This window comes from Streptopelia decaocto, assembly GCF_964273445.1.
Source record: "Streptopelia decaocto genome assembly, chromosome: 2".
Classification (NCBI taxonomy): domain Eukaryota; kingdom Metazoa; phylum Chordata; class Aves; order Columbiformes; family Columbidae; genus Streptopelia; species Streptopelia decaocto.
In genome coordinates, this window is record NC_138655.1 from 136,624,004 (window position 1) to 136,644,712 (window position 20,709).

General features: G+C 40.2%; 1 protein-coding gene across 2 annotated transcripts; it reads right to left on the minus strand.

Moving 5' to 3' along the window:
* Positions 1–3,413: 3,413 nt before the first annotated feature.
* Positions 3,414–19,162, minus strand: C1GALT1 (core 1 synthase, glycoprotein-N-acetylgalactosamine 3-beta-galactosyltransferase 1). 2 transcript variants are annotated; one of them, XM_082045459.1, is made up of 4 exons: positions 19,018–19,162; positions 12,639–12,878; positions 10,325–10,992; positions 3,414–7,900 (listed from the first exon to the last, which is right to left on the minus strand). In XM_082045459.1, exons 2-4 carry the CDS (start codon positions 12,859–12,861, stop codon positions 7,691–7,693), a joined length of 1,101 nt encoding a protein of 366 aa, XP_081901585.1. In that variant the 5' UTR covers positions 12,862–12,878; positions 19,018–19,162; the 3' UTR covers positions 3,414–7,690. The 2 variants fall into 2 exon arrangements, with proteins under 2 accessions (XP_081901585.1, XP_081901586.1); XM_082045460.1 differs by lacking the exon at positions 19,018–19,162 and adding an exon at positions 18,609–19,005.
* Positions 19,163–20,709: the final 1,547 nt, after the last annotated feature.

The following is a 20,709-nucleotide window of genomic DNA, read 5'->3' on the forward strand; positions in this document are numbered from 1 at the left end:
TGGCAAATGTTCAAACTGCTGGTGAAGTAACTGTTCTGTGCTGGGGAAAATTTCAGACCCTCAGGCATGATTTTAATATGATTCATGGTTAACCCCTGCAGAGTGCTCACCTGGGCTACAAATCTGGGAAGGATACAGTTTACAGCCACATCATCCGCTTGAGATAGAATAGCCAGAGAACAGACGTTTAACAGTGTCATTGCACTCTCAAATTTAGTAGAACTAGGAGGTTGAAGACAATACACATTAAAAAAAAAAAGTAATTACAGAGACATATCTACTTGTTTTGATTTCTACCAAGTACTTGGGATTTGGCCCTAAGTTAACATTTGTCTTAAATGTCACACTCTCCAGCTCCAGGGGTGGGGGGCAGGAAGGCAACACTTAAGAGCAGATCTGGTTGATCCTAGTTAAGAATTCATGTGGGACAGTGAAAGGGGAAAAAAAAAAAAATCACAGTCCAAGGTTGTAAAAGTCCAGGATAGTAATGCACATTAATTTCTAAGTCTTTTTGATTGGTTCTTAGACAGAGGAGGAAGAGTGAAGACCTTGTCTGCCTGAGGCCACACAGGATCCAGGTCTGCCGGGGAACACTGAAAACTCAGGGTGGAACCAGGAAGGAGCAGCAGCAGGAGGCTGATCTGGTTCTTCAGGTGACTGAGGTTGCTGACAGGGCTCCTTTCCTTGCGGTGGATTTTATCCTAGGAGAGGAAAGAAATCAGAAGAGGGCAAGGAGTTCCTGGAAGCCCGGTTAGAAATTCAAAGAAGTAAGCCAGCCTTTTTGACTTCAAGATGCCAAAGTGATGGGTTCACATATGCAAAAGTTCGCTTCTGTACAACTGAAGAACAGTACTGCAAACTTAGAGTACCTACTCAAGTAAAGGTATAGAGTTTAAATAAGCAATCTGCTCACTTCAACGTTTTATTTAATGAACATTCCTGTGAAACTCCCATCTCTACTTAGATCTAAATTTGAAACTCTATTTCCATTCAGCTTTGCAAAAGACTGTTCACCTCTTTGTGCAAAAGTAAAAAACAATGATTGTAGCAATGCTTAGCGAATAGCTGGAAAATTCACGTTCCTTTTAGAACATTGCTACAAAGAATTCCCTCTTCTCTAAGGAAAACATTTTTCATACTTCTTTAGCACAACTGGCTGCTAGAGTTTGGAGCCAGTCCACCTGTCCATCCTACCAAACTGAGACGTGGTTTAAGTATCAAATGATAAAACATGGTTCCAACTCTCGCTTTGGTAGGGACTAATTTAAGCTGATTTTAAAACATAAGTTTTACCAAAGGCAGTGTACCATTTCACACACAGTCCTGAAGTGAGCCCCAGCCACTTGGGAGTGTGAAAATGAGAGCGATCCATCTGGTATCACGTCCTTCTCAAAAAGTACTTCGCAGAGCTGAAGGTGAAACTATTGACAGAAAAAGAAAAGAGGAAAAAAAGGGGGGGGAGGAGGAATGGGATTCCGTTTAAAAGACAAATGACACTTCCAAAGAAGGTAACACCTTTAATATGCAAAAGAATTGGCACTTTCTCATCCCCAGAGCTGTCTGACATATCAGAGAAGCCCCAGGTAGAACTGGGACACCAGAGTAATGAAGTTTTGGTCAGTACCAGTGCGGAATCCAGAACCAGAGGCTTCAACCTCCCTAAATAAAACAAAGCTTAGAGAAAAGCATGTCGGGGGGAGAAAGGAAAAGAGGGACCGTACTTCATGGCTTGTAGTTTCACCACCAAAGTGGAGCGTTGCACACAATGGAACAGGGGCTGACGGAGCCTGGAAAGAAGAGTGAACAGGAAAGTGTGTGGGTCACAGCTCAAAACCACCTCAGAGCTGAATTCTGGTGTTAACAAGAGTGTACTTAGAAGTACAGGGTGTTTCAAAAAGATGGACCCTATTGCAAAACAGTAGTGATTTCAAATTGGGTTCATCTTTTTGAAACACCCTGTAGTCTCTCTGACGTGTTTTTTTTTTTTTGACTAAACGGTGTTGAGAGCGCCTCTACAATTTTTATTGGCATTTCAACCAGTCTTACAGGCATATGTATTAGAAAGCTGAAGAAAATTGAGAGCTCAGGCTACATTTCTGAATTGAATAACTCTTTTTCCTTTACAAATGCCAAGTACCACCCTAACACCTGGAAGTAAGATCCCATGATCCAGCTGTTTCCCAGGTCTGTGTTAAATTATTATTACTTTACATGTAGAACAATGAAAACATCCATTGCAGGGCTCTGATTTTCTCAATTATTTCTCATATAGTTGTCAAAATAAGTCCCTCACTACCAAATTTCTGGAACCCATAGAAGGGTCCCATTAAAGTGAAACATTGTCAAAAAGGAGGAATGACTGATAAACATTTCACAGTGAGAGCTGGAACGAGCAATACACAACCTTATCCTCCTCACAGCTGAGAACAGACTTCACAGTCTCTAAGATATTTACTTACATTTATTTTTATTTCACACTAGTGCATGGAGAACTTCAGGAAAATTCTCTTGAGGCAAAGCTTTCTGTAAGTGAGCAGGTTACAAAAGCTTACCTTCATTTAAAGATACTAAAGATACATTTTTCTCCAGCGATCTATTATAGTAGCATCACATAAAAGCATAACCTATGCCTGAAACTTCAGAGTAACTCTTATCTTACTGTCTGTTCAAATTGGCTGTTGCTCCTTAACTAAAATATTCTAGCTTCTGAGCACAGCCAGGCTGCTTACCACACACTTTCTGCACTTCAAAATGAAACAGTTAATTAATCCAAGTTAATAGCACCTGCAGGATCTATTACAGTACTTGAGGCAATGAAACACAGCTGGACCATGCCTGTGCCTCCCATGTCCAACAACCAACATTTCCTATGGAAAGAAACCGCCCCTTTGCACAAGTGGAATACTCTTTTCTGACGAATATTATTCTGCATGAATCGCAGAAAGCTAGGTTAGAAAGCACAACATTAAAATCTTAACAGGTTGGGTTTGTTTGTTTTTTCAGAAGAGGTTCACTGAAAGGGTAAGTCCTTTTAAAAAAAAGAAAGTCTTTAATTTTGAACAGTTTTGCTTCATCTTTGAAGTATCAGCTATAGTCAGTTTGCTCGGGACTCTAGCAACATGGAGACACTGAAAAATCAGGACAATGCAGAAACAGCAGCCTTCTTATGTGAATCTAGTACAAGCACGTAGGATTCTTTTTACACTTTAAAAAATACCATTTTTGCTTTCAAGGTAGCTTACTATTTGTCACTATAACTATAGCAACAGGAAACATAGCAAGTGTGAGAAGCTTTTTGATTTTACTGTACCCACCCAAGAAAAAACTAAGAATGTTTTTATTAGACTAAAGTGTGCTGCTATGCTACACTACTAGCATACAGGAGGGGTAAATGATGACAGACATGAACTGCGTATGAGATAACTTATTTTATTTATTCAATTCTCAACTTAAGTTTGATGCTAAAAGTTGATCAAAGGCACTTCAAATAAGGTATTTATGAAACAAATCCTTATGGTGATCATTCCAGACAAGTCACCAACTTGTATCTACCATCAGAGACACAACTACCTATAACTGCAAAGTGAAACATTCACAGGTTTTAAGTGGAGCATACTGTCCAGCAGCAATATTCATTTCTTTTAGAGCATTAATATTTGTGGAGTATTTTAAATACAATATGGTAAAATAAAGCAAATTACACTTTTGGAGTTCCACAGAAGCTTTTCTTGACAGAAAAAGGACGAAATCGCCTTTCCAAATGGTCCTGTACTGAGAGATCTATTTTCACCTGTGCGTGCACTATCTACATCAGTAGCAGGTACATCAGAGAAATAAACCACACTTTTCTGTTGTACTAATACAAAACACCCTGCTCAGGTACCATACTGTTTATAAGAGGTCTATCAGCTACTCACTAAAACTTACACTTCTGGATGCCTAACAGAACAAATGGCAATATGTGAGGAAAAAGTCATTTTTAACATATACTGCCAGTAAAGCAAAACAAATAAAGTGTCCTTAAAGCTAAGAGGTACTAGGAAAAGAGCATCTGTAAAATGAGAGATGGTGCTAACATCACCTGCCTTTAACCTTTTAAATAAGAACAATATAGACTACAAAACTGAACTGGGAGTGAAGGAATGTTAAAATTGGTCTGTTTCTGCAAAGATTAATTACTATCATCTGATTAAAGACAGTGATTAGAGGGTAACTTCTTGGCATTCCTATTCTTTCTGAACTAAAAAACACCTAATACAAGGTTAAAATGTTACTCTGTTGCAGTAAGTGACATTCCTATATCCAGGTGCAAACAATTGCTGCCTAGTAATTTTAAGAAAATTAGTTCAAAATTTTTAGATAGGTCATTTGAATCACTAAGATGCCTAACGGAAGCTTTTAGTTTTTATAAAATTAAGAAACCTTTTAGAAACAAAACCAAACCATAGAGCAATAATCTGTATAGTGTAGAGAGCCTGTGTTGCTGCGCTTCAGAAAGGCCTACCCACCTGGAATACAGTGGCCTCCTTGGGCTGCAGAAATACTCAAATTCAGTAAATACTTTCTCAAAGCACAAAGACCCGAGAGTGAAACAACAAACTACTAGCTGTAGTGTAATGTTATACATGAAAATTATACTAACTGCTCACATTCCAACCTGTCTACCAAAGCTTTTGAAGGCAGTGAGATACAAAGCAATTATTTCAGAGGTACTGGCTCATTGTTATGGCAATAGCATTTAACAAAGAACAACAGTCTCCGGTTATAATCACAGAATGTAAAAAATTATACTTTTCTTGCTTGTCTGGAAGGAAAAAAAATTCTTTGCAGTGCTGTTAGAGAGGCAAAAGAAATAGATTTAGAGGCCTAAGTGCAAGGACACTTTAAAACAAAGCAAGAATGGATGCTGGAAGAAAATACTACTCTCATTTCTCCAGATAGGCCACCTATTTATCACAAGGTAGAATGTTCTTAGCCTTATTCCCGCAAGAAATGGAACTTGTTCCTTTACTTCTCCATTTGCTCTGAGGTCCTGCATGTTTAGTGGAAAGGGAGGTCCCTGCCCCACACTGCTAAACGCACAAGCCCCCGCCGTTGGGCAGCAGACATGATCAAAACTGCTGCTGAGAAAAGGCTTCACTGTGAGCTCAGTGGTGGCTGGTTTAACTTGCAACCTCAGCAACCAACCTGTGCAGAGCTCAAACATCTCACTGTCCACTCCTCTTGTCCATCTGAGACTTACGCGCAGTGAAACCAAACCCCAAAGACAGTATAGTCAGGATAGTAAGGAATACGAAGACGAAAAGATGTTACTTCACAGGGCAAATACAGGGCACAAATCTGCAGAAACTATGCAAGATTAGCTCTGCCTGTAGTGGCAGAAAAACTTTAAATCCCCACGGATGAATTGAGGAAGAAAGCAGTAATAAAGGAACAGTACAAGTTTGGTAGATCTTCTACATGGGCTGAATCTAGAAAGAGATTAATTTGGGATCTCGATTTCATTTTATAACTTCTTTAAGTATTCAAAAAAATTTTAATTGCATGTTTGAACAATGCCACTGGAGTTAACAAGACCATAAGGATTTCACGTTATTACTGGTTTGTGCTCCACGTGGCATAAACATTTAGCTCACGGAAGGAAGCACCTCTCAGTGTGGTACCATCTGTTCTCCTCTGGACAACCATCCCTCTGACTCGAGTAAACTGGAGACTTTTTCCTTTACTAAACAAGTGCAGCTATGATTTTCTGCTTAGGTTAATTAACATTAAATAAAGCTCATATCTCTTTCAGTACTTCAGGGGCAGTCTTGCTCATAAAAGACCAACAGATTTAACCCTGCAGGAACCATGTGTTTAACTAATACCTGATATACAAACCTGGCCTATATTGAGGCAGACAAAATATATGTAATATTTCAACGCCACGAGATATTTCAGTAATTGCCATCATGCTGCAGAGCAATGGTCAGAAAGGAAGTCACGACTCTCTACTGTTGGACAACAGAGAGAACTCCAATCTGTACAAGAATTATCTTTGGAAAAAAAAAAAACTTCCAGTACTACATGGTAACATCATCTCCCAGGAACATCCTGAAGGACAGCAGTAGTAAATAAGGCTGTCTGCTACCAGTATGTGCCCTTTCCAAAACAATGACTGGAGGTAATTAGGTTATGTCCAAATTCATCAATATGATGAAGGTGAAAAGTAATAAAAAGATGAAGAAATTTCTATTCAAGTGTGGAATAAAGACACACAGCATGTCAAGCTTGATCCCACCCCCCATACTGCTATTCACTCAATTTGAAAAAAACAGAAAGTTTTAAGTTAACTATATAAAACATAGGCTTGGCCTCTGAAAATTTAATTAGAATTTAATTAACTAGAATACCTATTTTGTCCCACACCAAGAAAGTGTTTCCAGTTAAAAGGCAGAGATACTCAAAGTAGTGGAGAAAATTAATGCACTTTGAAAAACTCCTGTATTCAGGCTGGCTTACGTGAATAACTATATACTGCAGCTTCAAAGAGTCAAATAAGGATCATTTAACACTTTGTTCTGAAAAAGGTAACAAGAAGCAGATACAGAGAAAATTTTTAAAAGTGAAAGAAAAAACAAAATGTTCAGAAATTAAGTACTTCAGCCAAATAAACTAAATGTTTAAGGAAGCAGTCGAATTGGCTTTGCTGCAACTTTAAAATAGGACTTGTTTGTATCTGTAAAATTTTAATGAATAAGGTAACTCCACAATCTCATAGTGATGGGAAAAGCAAATGGAAACAAACATAATATGGGCTAAAAGTATAATGCCATTGTAACTTTGCTACGATACCGTTCTTTCTGTTTTACACAGAAATTTCTTCTCCATCACACCTTCTATTTCAAAATGCATCTACCTTATCTTATGCTGAGAAATTCTGAGATGACTTTTTATACCCATTCAACCAAACAGATAAGTTAATAAAAAAAAAAGCCACAGGCAAACACATAAGCAGCTTGCATCACCCCAGCAATTTAAACAACAGTGACTATTTCTGGGTTTCTCCCTAAAATAGTAGTGATCCAAATTCATATTGGTTTGTTCAACAGAGACTTAAAAATTCTAAAAATAATTCATAGCAGTGAATGCAATTTCTTAAACAATTCAGATTAATCTTTTGGGTGGATCTCTGCCTATCCATAATAACCAGTCTGTCATTAAGGCAAAGCAGACTTGAAACTCTATTTTCATGTCACTCCCTTTCTTACAGGGCAATGTACAGAAAGTAACTTCAAGATATCAAGAATACTAGAGAAAGCCATCACGAAGTATTTGACCGTGCAGCATCCAATTTCTGATTTCTAATATTCTAATATTAGAAAGCTATTTGCATTGTAAACTTTGATTATCTTTGAACTTGTCCACTATGTTTTTCATACAAATTCTTTCAGATATTAGAGTAACAGAACAACCTCCTATTTCACAGCTTTAGGGCCCTAAACTTCCATGAGCAGCGCTGCAAGGTCCCACCATCCCAAACAGTCAGAGCCAGCACTGGCCTCTGCTGTACACGGACAGTGAAGTACTGTCAACCTGATTTCTGAAACAAGAATCACCATGAGTAATTTTAGTCCACAAGCTTCATGCAGGAGTTTGAGGAGACTCTTATTCATTGTACTGGCTTCTTTTTGTTTTCTTCAAAGTCCAGTTAATTCTCAGATATTTTTTGCTCTAGCTTTTGATTATCCTCCAGTGCTTCATTTTTGCTCTGCTCTTCTGGATTCTTTGCCAAATCAGGATTGTACCGATACAAATATCCATATGGACGGAGATGATAAATCAAATATTCCAAATGATACATAGTAATGGAGTCGACATAGTGGAATGAAACTGCTAGATCAGAGCAGCATCCGGGACCCTAAAATACAAAACAAGTCAAAAATAGTCAGTAAGAATTGCAAAGCTTGCCCTGGATGAAAGATCCAGAAAGAATTCAAACATATACTTGACTTCATGGTAAGAAATTCACTATCATCAGTCATACATATACTTCTAAACTTAGGGACAGGCAAGCAAAATGTATCACATGTATCTGCCAAAGCACATTTCTAAAGTAAAGTTGCGCAAAGTCCTGTGTTTCTATAATCAAGTTGGCAAAAAAGCTAGCTGCCCTCATGTCAGAGGTTTTTTGCTTTTCCATACTTATTTTTTTTATGCTGGTGTTTAATAAAAACCAAACAAGCAGCAGCAAGAAGGTTTAAATGCATGGAATTTATATACAAAGCAATAAATTTTTGTTATTCATGACAGCATCCATCCAGAGTATATAAGCCAAATCAGTGTGTGCGCAGGCACCTCTGGGTTTGTGTTCACACATTATACAGTTTGTAAAAATTGTCAGTATCTGACTCCCTACATATAGGAAGCTGTAACAAATAATTTTGGAACTATTTTTTTTTAAGTTTATTAATTTCATTGACATGATTAAACATTTTGTTAATACATTTGTTACAACTTGTTTTTACTAGATCAAATTTAGTGTTGAGAGCACTTTTCTGGAAGAGAGTTCTGTGCTGTTTTTCTTTTAACAAACTTGACTGCAGAGCTGCTAATATTCCATCTCTAATTTGAACTAAGAGTCAACATTTAAACGAATTGCAGAGAACAACTGTTACATTATTATTATTATTATTATTTTATTTTTTTTATTTTTTTCAATACTAAGTTTAACCAGTATTGATTGGTTTCGATACCAGAGGAAGTAGTCTCTATCCAAACACAAATATGACAGGACAGGATCAAATATGCAGTTTCCATTATGGATCCCCACCATCACTATGTCAGTCACGGATGTAACTGTCCACAGGTCAGCCAACCATGAAGTGCAACCACAGCTAAAGCTGCTGCATCCTGAGACACTAAATACAGTATCATAACAGTTTTAAGCTACAGAAATGCTCTAACTGCTCAGTACAAGTATAAAAATAGATGCTTTACAATGAAAAAAGCCTACTGAAGAACTAGGCTTCTTTTCTCCAGCTTCACTGTAAAAAATCCCACATTTTATCCTTGATTTTGACTACTCATGCTCATCTCAAAGCTTGCTGAAAAATAAAACCTTTAAAAGTGAGATTATAATCTTAAAAAAGAAGCCATATTACAGATTATATTATCAAAGTTTACATTGCAGAATACCTTCAGATCGTTTTAACTTCCAGTAGTGCCCTAACCCCCCTTTTCCTTTTTTTTTTGGAAACTGGAGATTTCAGATGCCAAACACAAAGGACAATCTTAAGTTCTTGCAGTAAGAATGTTTCATCTTGTAAATGTCATTTTTGTTGCTACAACAAAAGAATATTTTAAAAAATCTTTGCCAGCTCTCACGCTTGCCTCCATTTCTATAGAGGGTAGACAAGAGTCCAATAAAGCTACTTAAGGAAATCTATCATACTTCCTTGTATGGGTCATGCTTTTATTTCATGTCTAGACAACGTTCATTCTTTCATAATCTTTTCAATGGGATTGACTTACATGTACAATTTAACAATGCTCAACAAAGAAGTGAGGGCAGGGCAGCTACTAGGCAAACCTGCACACGGTTATCAGTGACAAAAATATTGCAACACATCTCCATTTGAAGGGAGTGGACACTAGTGGACAGTACACTCGTACATGCCATTACCCATCGGTCACTCCAGTAACTTGGGAATCTCTGAGCCAGTTTTAACCAACCATAATCATGAGCAAGTCTCACAATTACATCTCTTTTTAGAGGTTTTATGCAAAGTTTGCAGTGGGGCAGAAGATAAGGGTGTATCAGTGCCACCTTTGCTTTCAGTAGGCTTTAATGTAACTAAGCCACACTGTTTGAGCCAGTCTGTGCAGTCAGCACACACAACTCAGAATGAACCACATTGGTCTTGCTTCTCACTGCACACAGGGCATTGGGTGGCTGGAAGAGAAGCTGCAGACACTGTGTGTGAGATATGAGGGAACAAAACAGAACAATAACTTTGCAAGGATGGTAGTAGTGGTGACACTAGACAAACATGTCAAAAAGGTTTCATCATTTTTTGCTGTCCACAGAACACAGCAAACCAGCAATAATAATTTAAGATTTGCTAGCTCTTCTGGAATGTTAAGTTCTTCACATGAACTTTTAGTTAATGACTAGTATATTTAACACATTTACACACAGGTGTATCACAGTATATCACAACAAAATCTTATTTTCTAAAATATATTGAGCTGCTATTAATCTGCTAACTCACACATCATACATGTCCAAACACATCATAAGATGTACTTCATAAAATTGGGTACAAGGTTCCTAAGGACTTACCTCTACAGCAGGATAATAATTATAATTCCAGTACCAGAATGTTTTTGGTAGGTATCCTCTGACTAAGTGATGTTCTGGAACAAATGGATGAAAGGTTTCTCTACCATTTGTATCCCTAGAATCTCCTGCTTCCACATTAACGATCTCCATGCATTTTCCCAGTGCTAGGTCTTCAATAGAGGAACTGTGAGAGCATTTGTTTGTTTTAAATGCAGTAACAAATCTCTTCAGAGCTTCTTTGCTTAGAACATATCCCGCTCCTCCGCTCATGTAGCCCTGTTTCACATAAGGCTTAAACCTTCTTCCAAAGTATATTGGTTGTTCAGGACTGTATTTTGAAAGAAGCCATCTCAAATTGTCCAAGACAACATATGTATCATCATCTGCTTTCATAAACCAATCAGCATCATCAAAATAATTGTCATATACATATTGAAAAGCTTTAATAGTCTTCCAGTACAGTTGGTCCCTGCCTTCTTTGGTTTCTAGGCCCACAGTTGGGAAGTCTTTGTTTTCCTCAGAGCTCATAAAAAGTATTTTATTACAACGTTGGGCCCAAGTGGCCTTAACATGCTTGGCTTTCTTTTCTAGATTTTGAGGTCCCGTCATAACCCAACAGAGTATTCTCACCTTCTGATACAGCCCCTCTGCAATATTTTTATTCTCATCTGAAAAAAAAAAAAGAGTAAAGTTCCAAAACAATATTAGACTAGACTGCAAAATAAAAGTAAGAGCAACCTCTCCCCAGACATTCTGTTTCTAGATCAGAAAAGACATGCAGAGAGAGAAGAGACGTTTGCTTCCATATGTGCCATTTAATGAAATTAGTGTTAGATTTAGGAAGAAAACAAACAAAACTCCCAAATCCAGGAAACTAAAATTCTTAAAGTTACTTCAACTTCATAGGATAAAGAAGAGCATAAAAGTCATATCAAAATGGGTATCTGTTCGGAGAAGTATGGCTTTAGAAAACCCTGTTTTGTACAGAAAAACTGCGTAGAGGCAACCTCTTTATGGTGTCAGAGGACTAATGAGAATTAAAAAGCCAAATATCTTGCCATTCACAATGAACACAACGATTACAACACAGAAAGGTCAAAAAGCTAATAAGCTCTGTTATACGTATTCATGTTAACTAACAAAATCTAAAAAATATCCCTAAAATAGAAACGTATTCTGGAAGAAGAAAGCAGATGGTATGCCAGAAAGAAATAACTTATCACCAAATCAAGTTACATCTTACTTATAAAAAAAAATCAGATTAAATAAGCTAGGATACTATGAAACTAGTATTATTGTTGTGCTAAAATGTTTTTATTTACAGACAATCCATCAGAATAGACAGTTATTTGAGGTGCGTATTGTAACGTCTGCCAAGATGCCAGAACATTAATCTCCCTCAAAGAAACATTTTCACTTGATACATACCAAGTGATTTTAACTCATGTAAAAGAATATTCCATGGAGAGTGATATCTGCATAACTGATCCTAAAATAGTCCTGCTTACGCTTTATGCAACGATAGAGCAGATTTCTTTCAGTTTAAATAGCAAATTACTAATTAACACCTTCTTCAGCAAATGCATTAGAGTGCATTTTTTCTCATCCAAACTGTCCCAACTCGGACACTATCTGTATTTAGGATTAAATTAATGAGATGTGTAAAATGTAAAAGTATGCCTGAAATATTAGAAGGGTCTACCTTCTTAAAAAAAAAAAAAAAAAAAAAAAGAGAGAGAGAGAGAGTACAACAGAATTTCCCCGGTTTTGACTGGGAACAGAAACCTGTGTTTGGACTGCTGCATGATCACTTTGGCAAACAATGCCCACAGTGACCCCTTTGCCCTCCCACCTCATTTCCAACTTCTATTAATCACATCAAAAAGTTAATTTCTTTCTTTTTTTAGCTTTATTTGAAAGGCTAGATCAAAAATTAGAAGTGGTCCAAAATTAGCTTCTTAAAGTTAAAAAGCAATTCAGTCACATCTATAGTGCTAGCAAATATATCTGCTTAGCAAAACCACTATTTGGTATCAATAGTTCATTTGATAAGTTCCTGCTCCAAACAAGTCTGGATACAATGCTGGACAAACAGTTGGGCTCTAAGGACAAAAATCACTACTGTAATGAAAACATAAACAATGAAAACCACCATTCAGTAGACCTCAGGAGAGCCAGGTTATTTAGATGCAACTTGAACATTGCGAAAGTGAAAGAAAATTATTCATACACATTCTTGGCAGTGAAGAAAGCAACACTTTGCAATGCATAAAAAGGAGGCATATTACATAATTAGTCAGGTGTAAAAAAATACCTTTATGCTGTCCAGAGTCTGCATTGAAATTCATTTGTCCTTGCAGCTGATTGTTATCGATATCTGCTGAGTGTTGACCATGTGGATCATTGTGAAGGATATGAGGCTGGATCTTAACCTGTTCTTCTAGTATAATGCTGAACAGAAGATAGCATACAAAAAATCCTATTGCTGATCCAAAAGTGAAGGTTAGAAGGTTCATCAAAGACTTAGAAGAGGCCATCTCCTGAAGGTAATACACTGTCAAAAACAAAGGAAAAAATACATTAAGCTTAAAACTGCTTAACACACAAATCAAAGCTAAAACCATAGGAAGAAACCAAGGACTAAATCTCTGGAAGTAGAGATCTCAGTTCTAGCTCAGATTCAGCTCCCCTGGACCAGAGCAGTGCAAATACTCACAGAATCACAGAATGTTATTCGTACGAAATTGTACAACCACACGATAAATTTAGTGCAAAAGGCTGACCATATACTCTTTAGCTTAAAATTATAAATGACAGTCATGAATCGCAATAGTGACTGTACATACAAACCCCATTCATTGCATTTAGACAAGAATGTATGAAGTGCAATAACTTAATTATAAAATTGTAATATATGTTCACTTTTTTATTCTCTTCGTCCCAAAAAATCTGCACTTTAAAATGTAATACCTAAGACTTTTATAAAGCTAAAAGATTATCAAAGGCAACCTATAGGTCGAGATACAATATGGTCATAAGATGTACTTAGACTCCAGGAGTAACTATATTACAGGAATTCTTTAACAGTTGTCAAACACAAACAGAGTTTGAAGAGTTATAAAAGCAAATCAACTCCCAAAGCAGGGCAGTTTTCCTTCTACTTTTAGGAAGTACTGAGGACAGATTTCCAGAATAAAGAGTAAGACAACAACTGAATTTTCATACAGAAACATCCATTTTTAAAAGGCATTGGGAGGAAAAGAAAATGCATCAGCCTCAAGGCCTCTTCTACACATCAAAAGCCTTGTATTCCAGTAGTAAAAAAAAAAAAAAAAAAAAGAGAAGGAAAAAAAAAAAAATCTTTGCTCCTTAAAAAGACTTGGCTGACCATTTTTATAAAATTAAACAAAACCAGCATCTACGCCTGCATAAAGTAAGCTTTATACATCCAAAACAAGGGTGAATTTTTACATATTAAACACTTGCAAACCAATTTCAGGTTGTTGAGGCTTAAGATCTTTTCATATTTGCAAAGGGCTGAGATATTTTCTAATAATTCATGACTAAACTAGAAAAACATGGATTGTTAAATATATGCTGGGTTCAAGCCAGAGCCTTACAAATAAGTTGATGATGTTTCTTCCATTAGGATCATTCTGAATGTCAATGGGCAGAACCCAATTTAGTTAGTCAGGGAGCCAAAAAAAGAAAATGATGGAATGTACAGAGCGCCGATGAAAACCATTGATCGTAAAAGAGCTACAGCCATCAGAACAACTCATTTAGCCTGCAAGCTCTTATCTTGCTGGCTATGCAGAGTCTATTGGAAAAGAGTGTCTCCAAGCAAGCTGCATGAATCACTTTGCAGCAACATGCACTCCAAATAACAGCTTTCTGTTTGTCTGAGTGCTCTCCTGAACGGAGAGCAGAGAGGACAGAAAACAGGCGTGCATACTGTTAGGTTGGCACCTTTAGAAATCATATTTACTGCACACATGTAGATCTACATCATTTGAGAGCAAAGCAGCTCTAACGTGATATCCTTTTCTTTCCACACTGATAGACAAACAAAAGAAAACTGGAAACAACTTGAAGCACAAAATAAACAAACTTAAAGGCTGCCTCAAATTCATATAACTGTGGTTGATAAGGAGCTGAAAAGCTTTAATATTAAAAAGCACGATACAATTTTTTAATCATACATTGTCTTTCCTCAATTCAGTATTACATTTTGATGGATACTAAAAATTGCCTTTAGACATCACAAGTATAAAATGGACTGCATTATCATTTGTGACACAGGCCTTGAAAAAAATGACTTGGTTTCCAGCTTTATTTCTATGGTCTTACATGCCACTAACTTGGGAAGAAAATATGAGGACTTAGATCAGGTGCTTTCCAAAAAAATACAGTAACAACAAAAACCCAAAAACATTGCACACTTAAGAAAAAGCCTATATGCAAAGCAGCCTATGACACTGAAAAGTATCCACTGTTCTAAAATTATAATTTTTTTGCTTTCACTTTCCCCATCAATCACCACAAAGTCCCCTCAAAATTTGCAATACACAAGGGGAGAGGGTCAGAAGGAAACAATGGCTTCCTTCAGTATATTAAAAGGGGAAAAAAAATCCATGCATGCACACAGTGTAGCTACAGCACATTCTAGAATAAAAGGTCCCCATTGTTCCACTTTTCAATATTTGGTGTCTCTTCGCCATACAATTTCAGTTATTTGCTCTAACAGCTGTTAAAATTACTCTTGCTTGGAGAGAAAAAAACCCACTTAAAAATAACTGCTGCTTTTTAAACTATAGAGCTATGTTAAATTAGAAAAACAAAACAAAACAAAACAGAACAAAACAAAACTTTAAGTGTATTGGAAATGTTAAAAGAGAAAAAAGTACATTCATCACATTTGGAAATCAGAAGTTGATTGGACAGTATTCCACAAGCAAAGAGGATTTCTGGGAGCAGATAGGGACAGATGCTGAAGCTGTACTTCACAGCTGAAATGAAATGCCCCTAGTTACAGTTTTCAATTTAAAATAATCTGCTCATTGTTCTATCAATTTTATATCAACAGACTGGACCACTGTATACATGTGAGTGTATCTACATGTTCATGAACTCCAACAGTAAACAGGACAGAAATATTCATTTTTTATATTATCATGATATTTGACATAAGTATAGCCCTTGAACTTGCCAGTAAAAATAACTGAATGCTATAGAATTAGACTAGAACTAGAAAATGTCTAACAGGAAGGTCAGTTCTTATGATAAGCATCTTCACTCAGACTCTTTGTTGACATTCTTTTGTATACTGTGATTCATTCAGGGGCAAGACATGCGAGACATTTAAGTGTTCAAGGTCAGGTTGGACAGTGCTTTGAGCAACCTGATCTACTGGAAGGTGTTCCTGCTCATGGCAGTGAGTTGGACTAGACGATCTTTAAAGGTCCCTTCCAATCCAAACCAGTCTGTGATGCTATGACTATGACATACAGAGAGGGAAAAGGTAAGTGCAAAACCTACCAGGTCACTAAATGATCCCCATTTTTATTCCTATTTCTACTTTTACTTCTCATGTTCAAAACCAGATACTACTTAGAAAAAAACACCTACAACAAAACCCTAGGTTTAAATTTAATTTATGTTCCACTGGTCTATCATGGCATCTTAAACAAATGTATCTATCTAGATATTCATGTAGGTAGTCTATTCACATCAAGCAGACCAACAAATGTTTCAAAAATCTCTCACAAATTAACAGTCATTGTAGATTCGGCTCCAAATCTAAGTTTTGAGAGTCAATGATTTCTGCATCTTCAAACTCTACAGGAAAAGTAATTTTCCTGTGCTAGGGCCTGCTGAACTCCACAGCCCAATGGAGACAAGGCTGCTGCAACGCTACATCCCCAGGTCCAGTCAGTGACAAGGCTGAGGACGTATTCCCACAGTTGCACATGCAAACGTGCATATACACATGGTTGACCACACAGATCAACACAGCTAAAAACAGTGTTCATGCAAACATAAATATGGTCTGGCCTATGCTGATCAGGACAAAACTCCATTAGTGGGGAATACAGACAATGGGGATCCATCCAGTAACTGGCCTCAGACACTCAGTCTATCCAGAAACCAACCCTGAATCCTCAGCCTTCCCACAGCCCCACTCTGGATCCCGGTACAGACCTCCTCATCCAGAAATTCACACACACAGGTCCCCACAGGCATACCAGTATCCACCAGTAAACAGCCTTAGACATTCAGCCTGCACAGAACTGGCCCTCGGATCCTTCTGTCTCCAGTTGCCTCGCCCAGAGACACACATGCAAATGAGCCCCCAAAACCACGCCCAATCTTAGTCCCTCCAGTAGCTGGCTTGGACCTCCTGGACTCTCATATTGCCAAACTGAAGACCCTTTGATGTCACTAGTACCTGTCCCACACTTAGAGCTGCCTCACAATCTGGCTCCCAGGCCTCTTCTCCAACTCACTGGCTAGCCCTGCATGATATTCAGTAGCAATCGCACACTGGCATGCTTGTGAAGACAATACACAGGCCCTGCAATCTCTCCAGTTACTGGTACTCCAGACACACAAGCCTCTATGACTCATAGTCTCCACTCTGGTTGCTGGTGTTGAGACTCACTTACTCCAGTCTCTCCAGCTGCTGGCATACCAGACACAGAGGTCCCTACAACTTATGCTATCACTCTAGTTCCTGATACTTAGACCTCAGTACACATACATGAACATAGCACAGAGTCCCCTGATCCAGGAAAACAGTCAGAAATTGAGCTTAATGGGGAAAAAGGGCAGGTATGGTAATCTGGCACAGGACATGGCCAAACATACTGACCAGCCACTGGTTTCACAAGTAACCAGGTCCTTTATCCCCTTATCTTCCATTTGCCTACACTTGTTCCTCCTCAAACCACCTTGCTCCTTCCCTTTAGTCCCTCCCCTAAGCATCCCATAATAAGTTTTACACAGTCACAAGATGCTCTTCTCCTGCAACCCACAATACGCCTCATATTCTGTAGGTAGTTACCGCCGCTCAGTCTTGTAAACTGTTCCAGAGAGCCCTTCTATTGACTTATCTTGACATGTGTCATACCCATGCAATGGGGCCAGTGGGTGTCCAGTGACAGAACCAGGGCTGCCTCCTCTGATGAGATTAAAGGGGCGACCCACCCCCCCCCACCCCATGCCTGCGCAGTCCTAAAGATAAGCCTTTTAACACATTGATCTAAAACAAGAAACAAAGTTCTCCCTCTGCTTGCTGTTCCAACAAGGATTAAGGTCACCCTCCTAATCCAAAGCAAATTTCGGGAATCCCCATGCAACAGGAATATATGATACTGGAGCTTGCAGCACCTCACCACCTCTCTCTCTAAAAAAAAAAAAAAAAAAGGTAAACTCAGACCATAGACCATAAGACCATATAACTTCTGGAACTTGTTTCAAGAGGAAACACGTTCAACAAAAAATCTGAGATTTTCGAATTTACAGAATGCGGGACCAAACTCTAGATATTTTTGTACATGTTTCATCACTTTAAGATTACGAGAAATAATGAAAATAATGATAAAGAATTAGATATATGGCTAGCACACACAGAGCTTGCATTTTCCACATATCCTTTACTTACTAAGTGAGGGGGAAGCTCTGAGGACCCAGCATGAAACAGACTGCAAATGTGCCTCGAGGGCTATGTAACTAATATTGAAATTGATCACTACAACCATGTCCTTAAGAGTCAAGCAACACATCAGAATAATTAAAGCCAAACTGTAGAAAACAGTTAGCTGTGCAATGCCCAAGAAAGGTCTTCTACTCACCAAATCCCATGATTTCTAGAAGCTTCATGTGTACGTATTCACACGCTTCTAAAATGAAGCTATATACAAAACACTTGTACATTTGCTAACGTTGCCTGCATCAAGGATTACTGTGAACTGCTGCAGTTTCCTATCAACTAAGCACAGATTACATTTTTCATTAAAAAAAAAAACCCTAATGTTATAAATATTTAGAGAGGAACTTTTTTCATCCAAAACTCTTTGCTGTTCTATCCAAAAATACAGACAACAAAAGCCAGGTATTTTGGTACAGGTGGACAGTAACAGCGTTGAAACAAGGTGTGTAACAATCCACAGCACAGGTGAGAGGGAAGAAAGATCTTGGTAATCTCCTTCCTCGTTCCAAACGCTGACACCCTCATTCAGCAACAAGTGAGCACGTACAAAGCACAGCTTAGACCTCTACTAACCTAGTTGTTAGTGAACTGCGACGTCAATCCAGGAAGTTCCCGTTAAAAGAAGCAGAACGCTATGGCTGGGGAGCAGCGAGGGATTCCCCCTCCAGAAGACACCTGGCTCCGTCCTTGGGGCTCTGTCTCCCTCAGAGCCTCGTCTTCCCCGGCGACCTGCCAGCCACCTGCTGTTCTCGCAACCGCGGCTCCCGCGGGCACCGCTCGCACCGCCCCGACCGCCTCCTCTCGCCCCGTCACCGCAGGGAGGCACCTTCCGCACCTGCCTTCACGTCGCCTCCCCAGACGGTGCGCTGCCCGCAGGGTCCTGCCCGCGGCCCTGCCCGCCGGCCTCCCCCCGATGACGGCCCGGCCCGGATCCCGCCGCCGCGGCCCGGATCCCGCCGCCGCGGCCCGGCCGCCCGCTCACCTCACGTCACCGCACCGGCCGGCGGGGCCCGGCGCGCGCTCAGCGGCGCGGTCCGCAGGCAGCCGTTGGCTGCGCGCAGCGTAGGCCGCCACCCCGCGCGGCCGCGGGCGGCACCATCCCGCTGCCCCGCGCTGCGCAGCCCCGGGGCTGGCGGGGCCGAACCGGCCCCGCCCTGCCGCCCGCTCATTGGGTGGCGGACGCCGGGGGGGCGTGGCCTGCCCCGGCACGCGCGTTTAACCCTTGTCCGCCGCGCGCAGTCCGCTGCGTGGCAGCTTGTTCGCTCACTCGGGTTCGCTGCGCGCGCATGGCCGCAGTGGGCGGCGCTGCCGCTGGGGGGCGCGCGCGAGAGAGAACCGCGGCCTCCGGGACGCGAGTCACGCGTGGGGTCGGGATCCGTCGTGTCTCCGCCGCTCCACTGGGAGCGCGGCCGCGTCGTCGGGGCCAGGTGGCGAGTAGATCCCGCGCCTCCCGTGAGGGCGAGTGCCCCGGGCTAGAGCTGCAGCGTGAGGGCGGGGACCGGCTCGCCCGCGGCGCTTGGTCAGGGTGATGAAGTGTGTGGGTGGAAAGCGGCACAGGGCGGAAAGCGGAGAGCATGCCAGGGCACGGGAGAGCAAAGAGCGTCACCTCCCCTTGACCACTTAAAGGTTTGTAAGCGGAGAGATGTTTTGGCGGCGGTGCCTCCTCTGCCTCCTCAGACACCTTTAGGAAAGAAATGCCCGGGCAGGGCTATCCCTGCACCCTTTTATCGCGTTACCTTGCTCCTGTGTGCCTGGGCTTGCCTGGGAGCGGCCGTGCCGTGTGCTCAGGCCGGGCTGCGGAGCTCCGCTGCTTTCCAGCCACTCATTCCCTGCACTTCAGCCGGTCTGGAGCCTCTGCACTTCCAAAATACCATTAGGCAACTGCAAGGGACGTTGCTAGGTAACTGAACCCTCTGAAATTGCTCCTTATCTCCGTGTGCTAATGCTGCCTACCTTTTTAACATCCGTGACGTTTCTCCCTTCGTATCTTTCCTTAGGAAAAAATCTATTAAATGTGAAGAGGGATTATAGATTTAAAAGGTGTTTCACGTTGCAAAGTAACCAAAGGGTAGCATTTTGCAAACAGTGGGAAGTTAATGGAGGTTTGCAGTACTAGGTAGAGGTTTTATTGATTTATTCTAGAAGGACTGAGGTGCAGGTATGTGCAAAGAACTGATCCATGCTGAGGGCCACTCGTGTTGCTGTAAATGGAGGTCACTGCACACACTGCTCTTGACATCTCACTTTATCTCCTCACTCCCCATGGTTTTTGGTCCTTCCTCCAGTCTGTCTGCGGGTTCAGTTCACCTCTTTGCCTCTTTATGGTTATAGATCTATGTGTTCATCTGCTGTCTGCCTTCTCCAAAACAATCGGGGGTATGCCTGTTCCTCGTCTGTTTTTAGTTCTTTTTCTCTGGACGATTCCGTCACTCAGGAGATGCTGGCTTTTGTGCTGGTTTGAGAAGCTCCCATGTCCCACATGGCTCCAGGTCATAGTTTCTCATTCCTGCCCCATTCCACAGTTTGCTACTCCCTTTGTTAGCCTACATCGAAAGGAAAACTTCAAAGAGAGGGAAAGCGGAAGGTCCTGCAATTTAACAAAAGTCAATCATGGCTTGTCTGTTCATATCCCTGTACACAGTGTTTGCTTTAACAAATGTGACTCGTTTGGCCA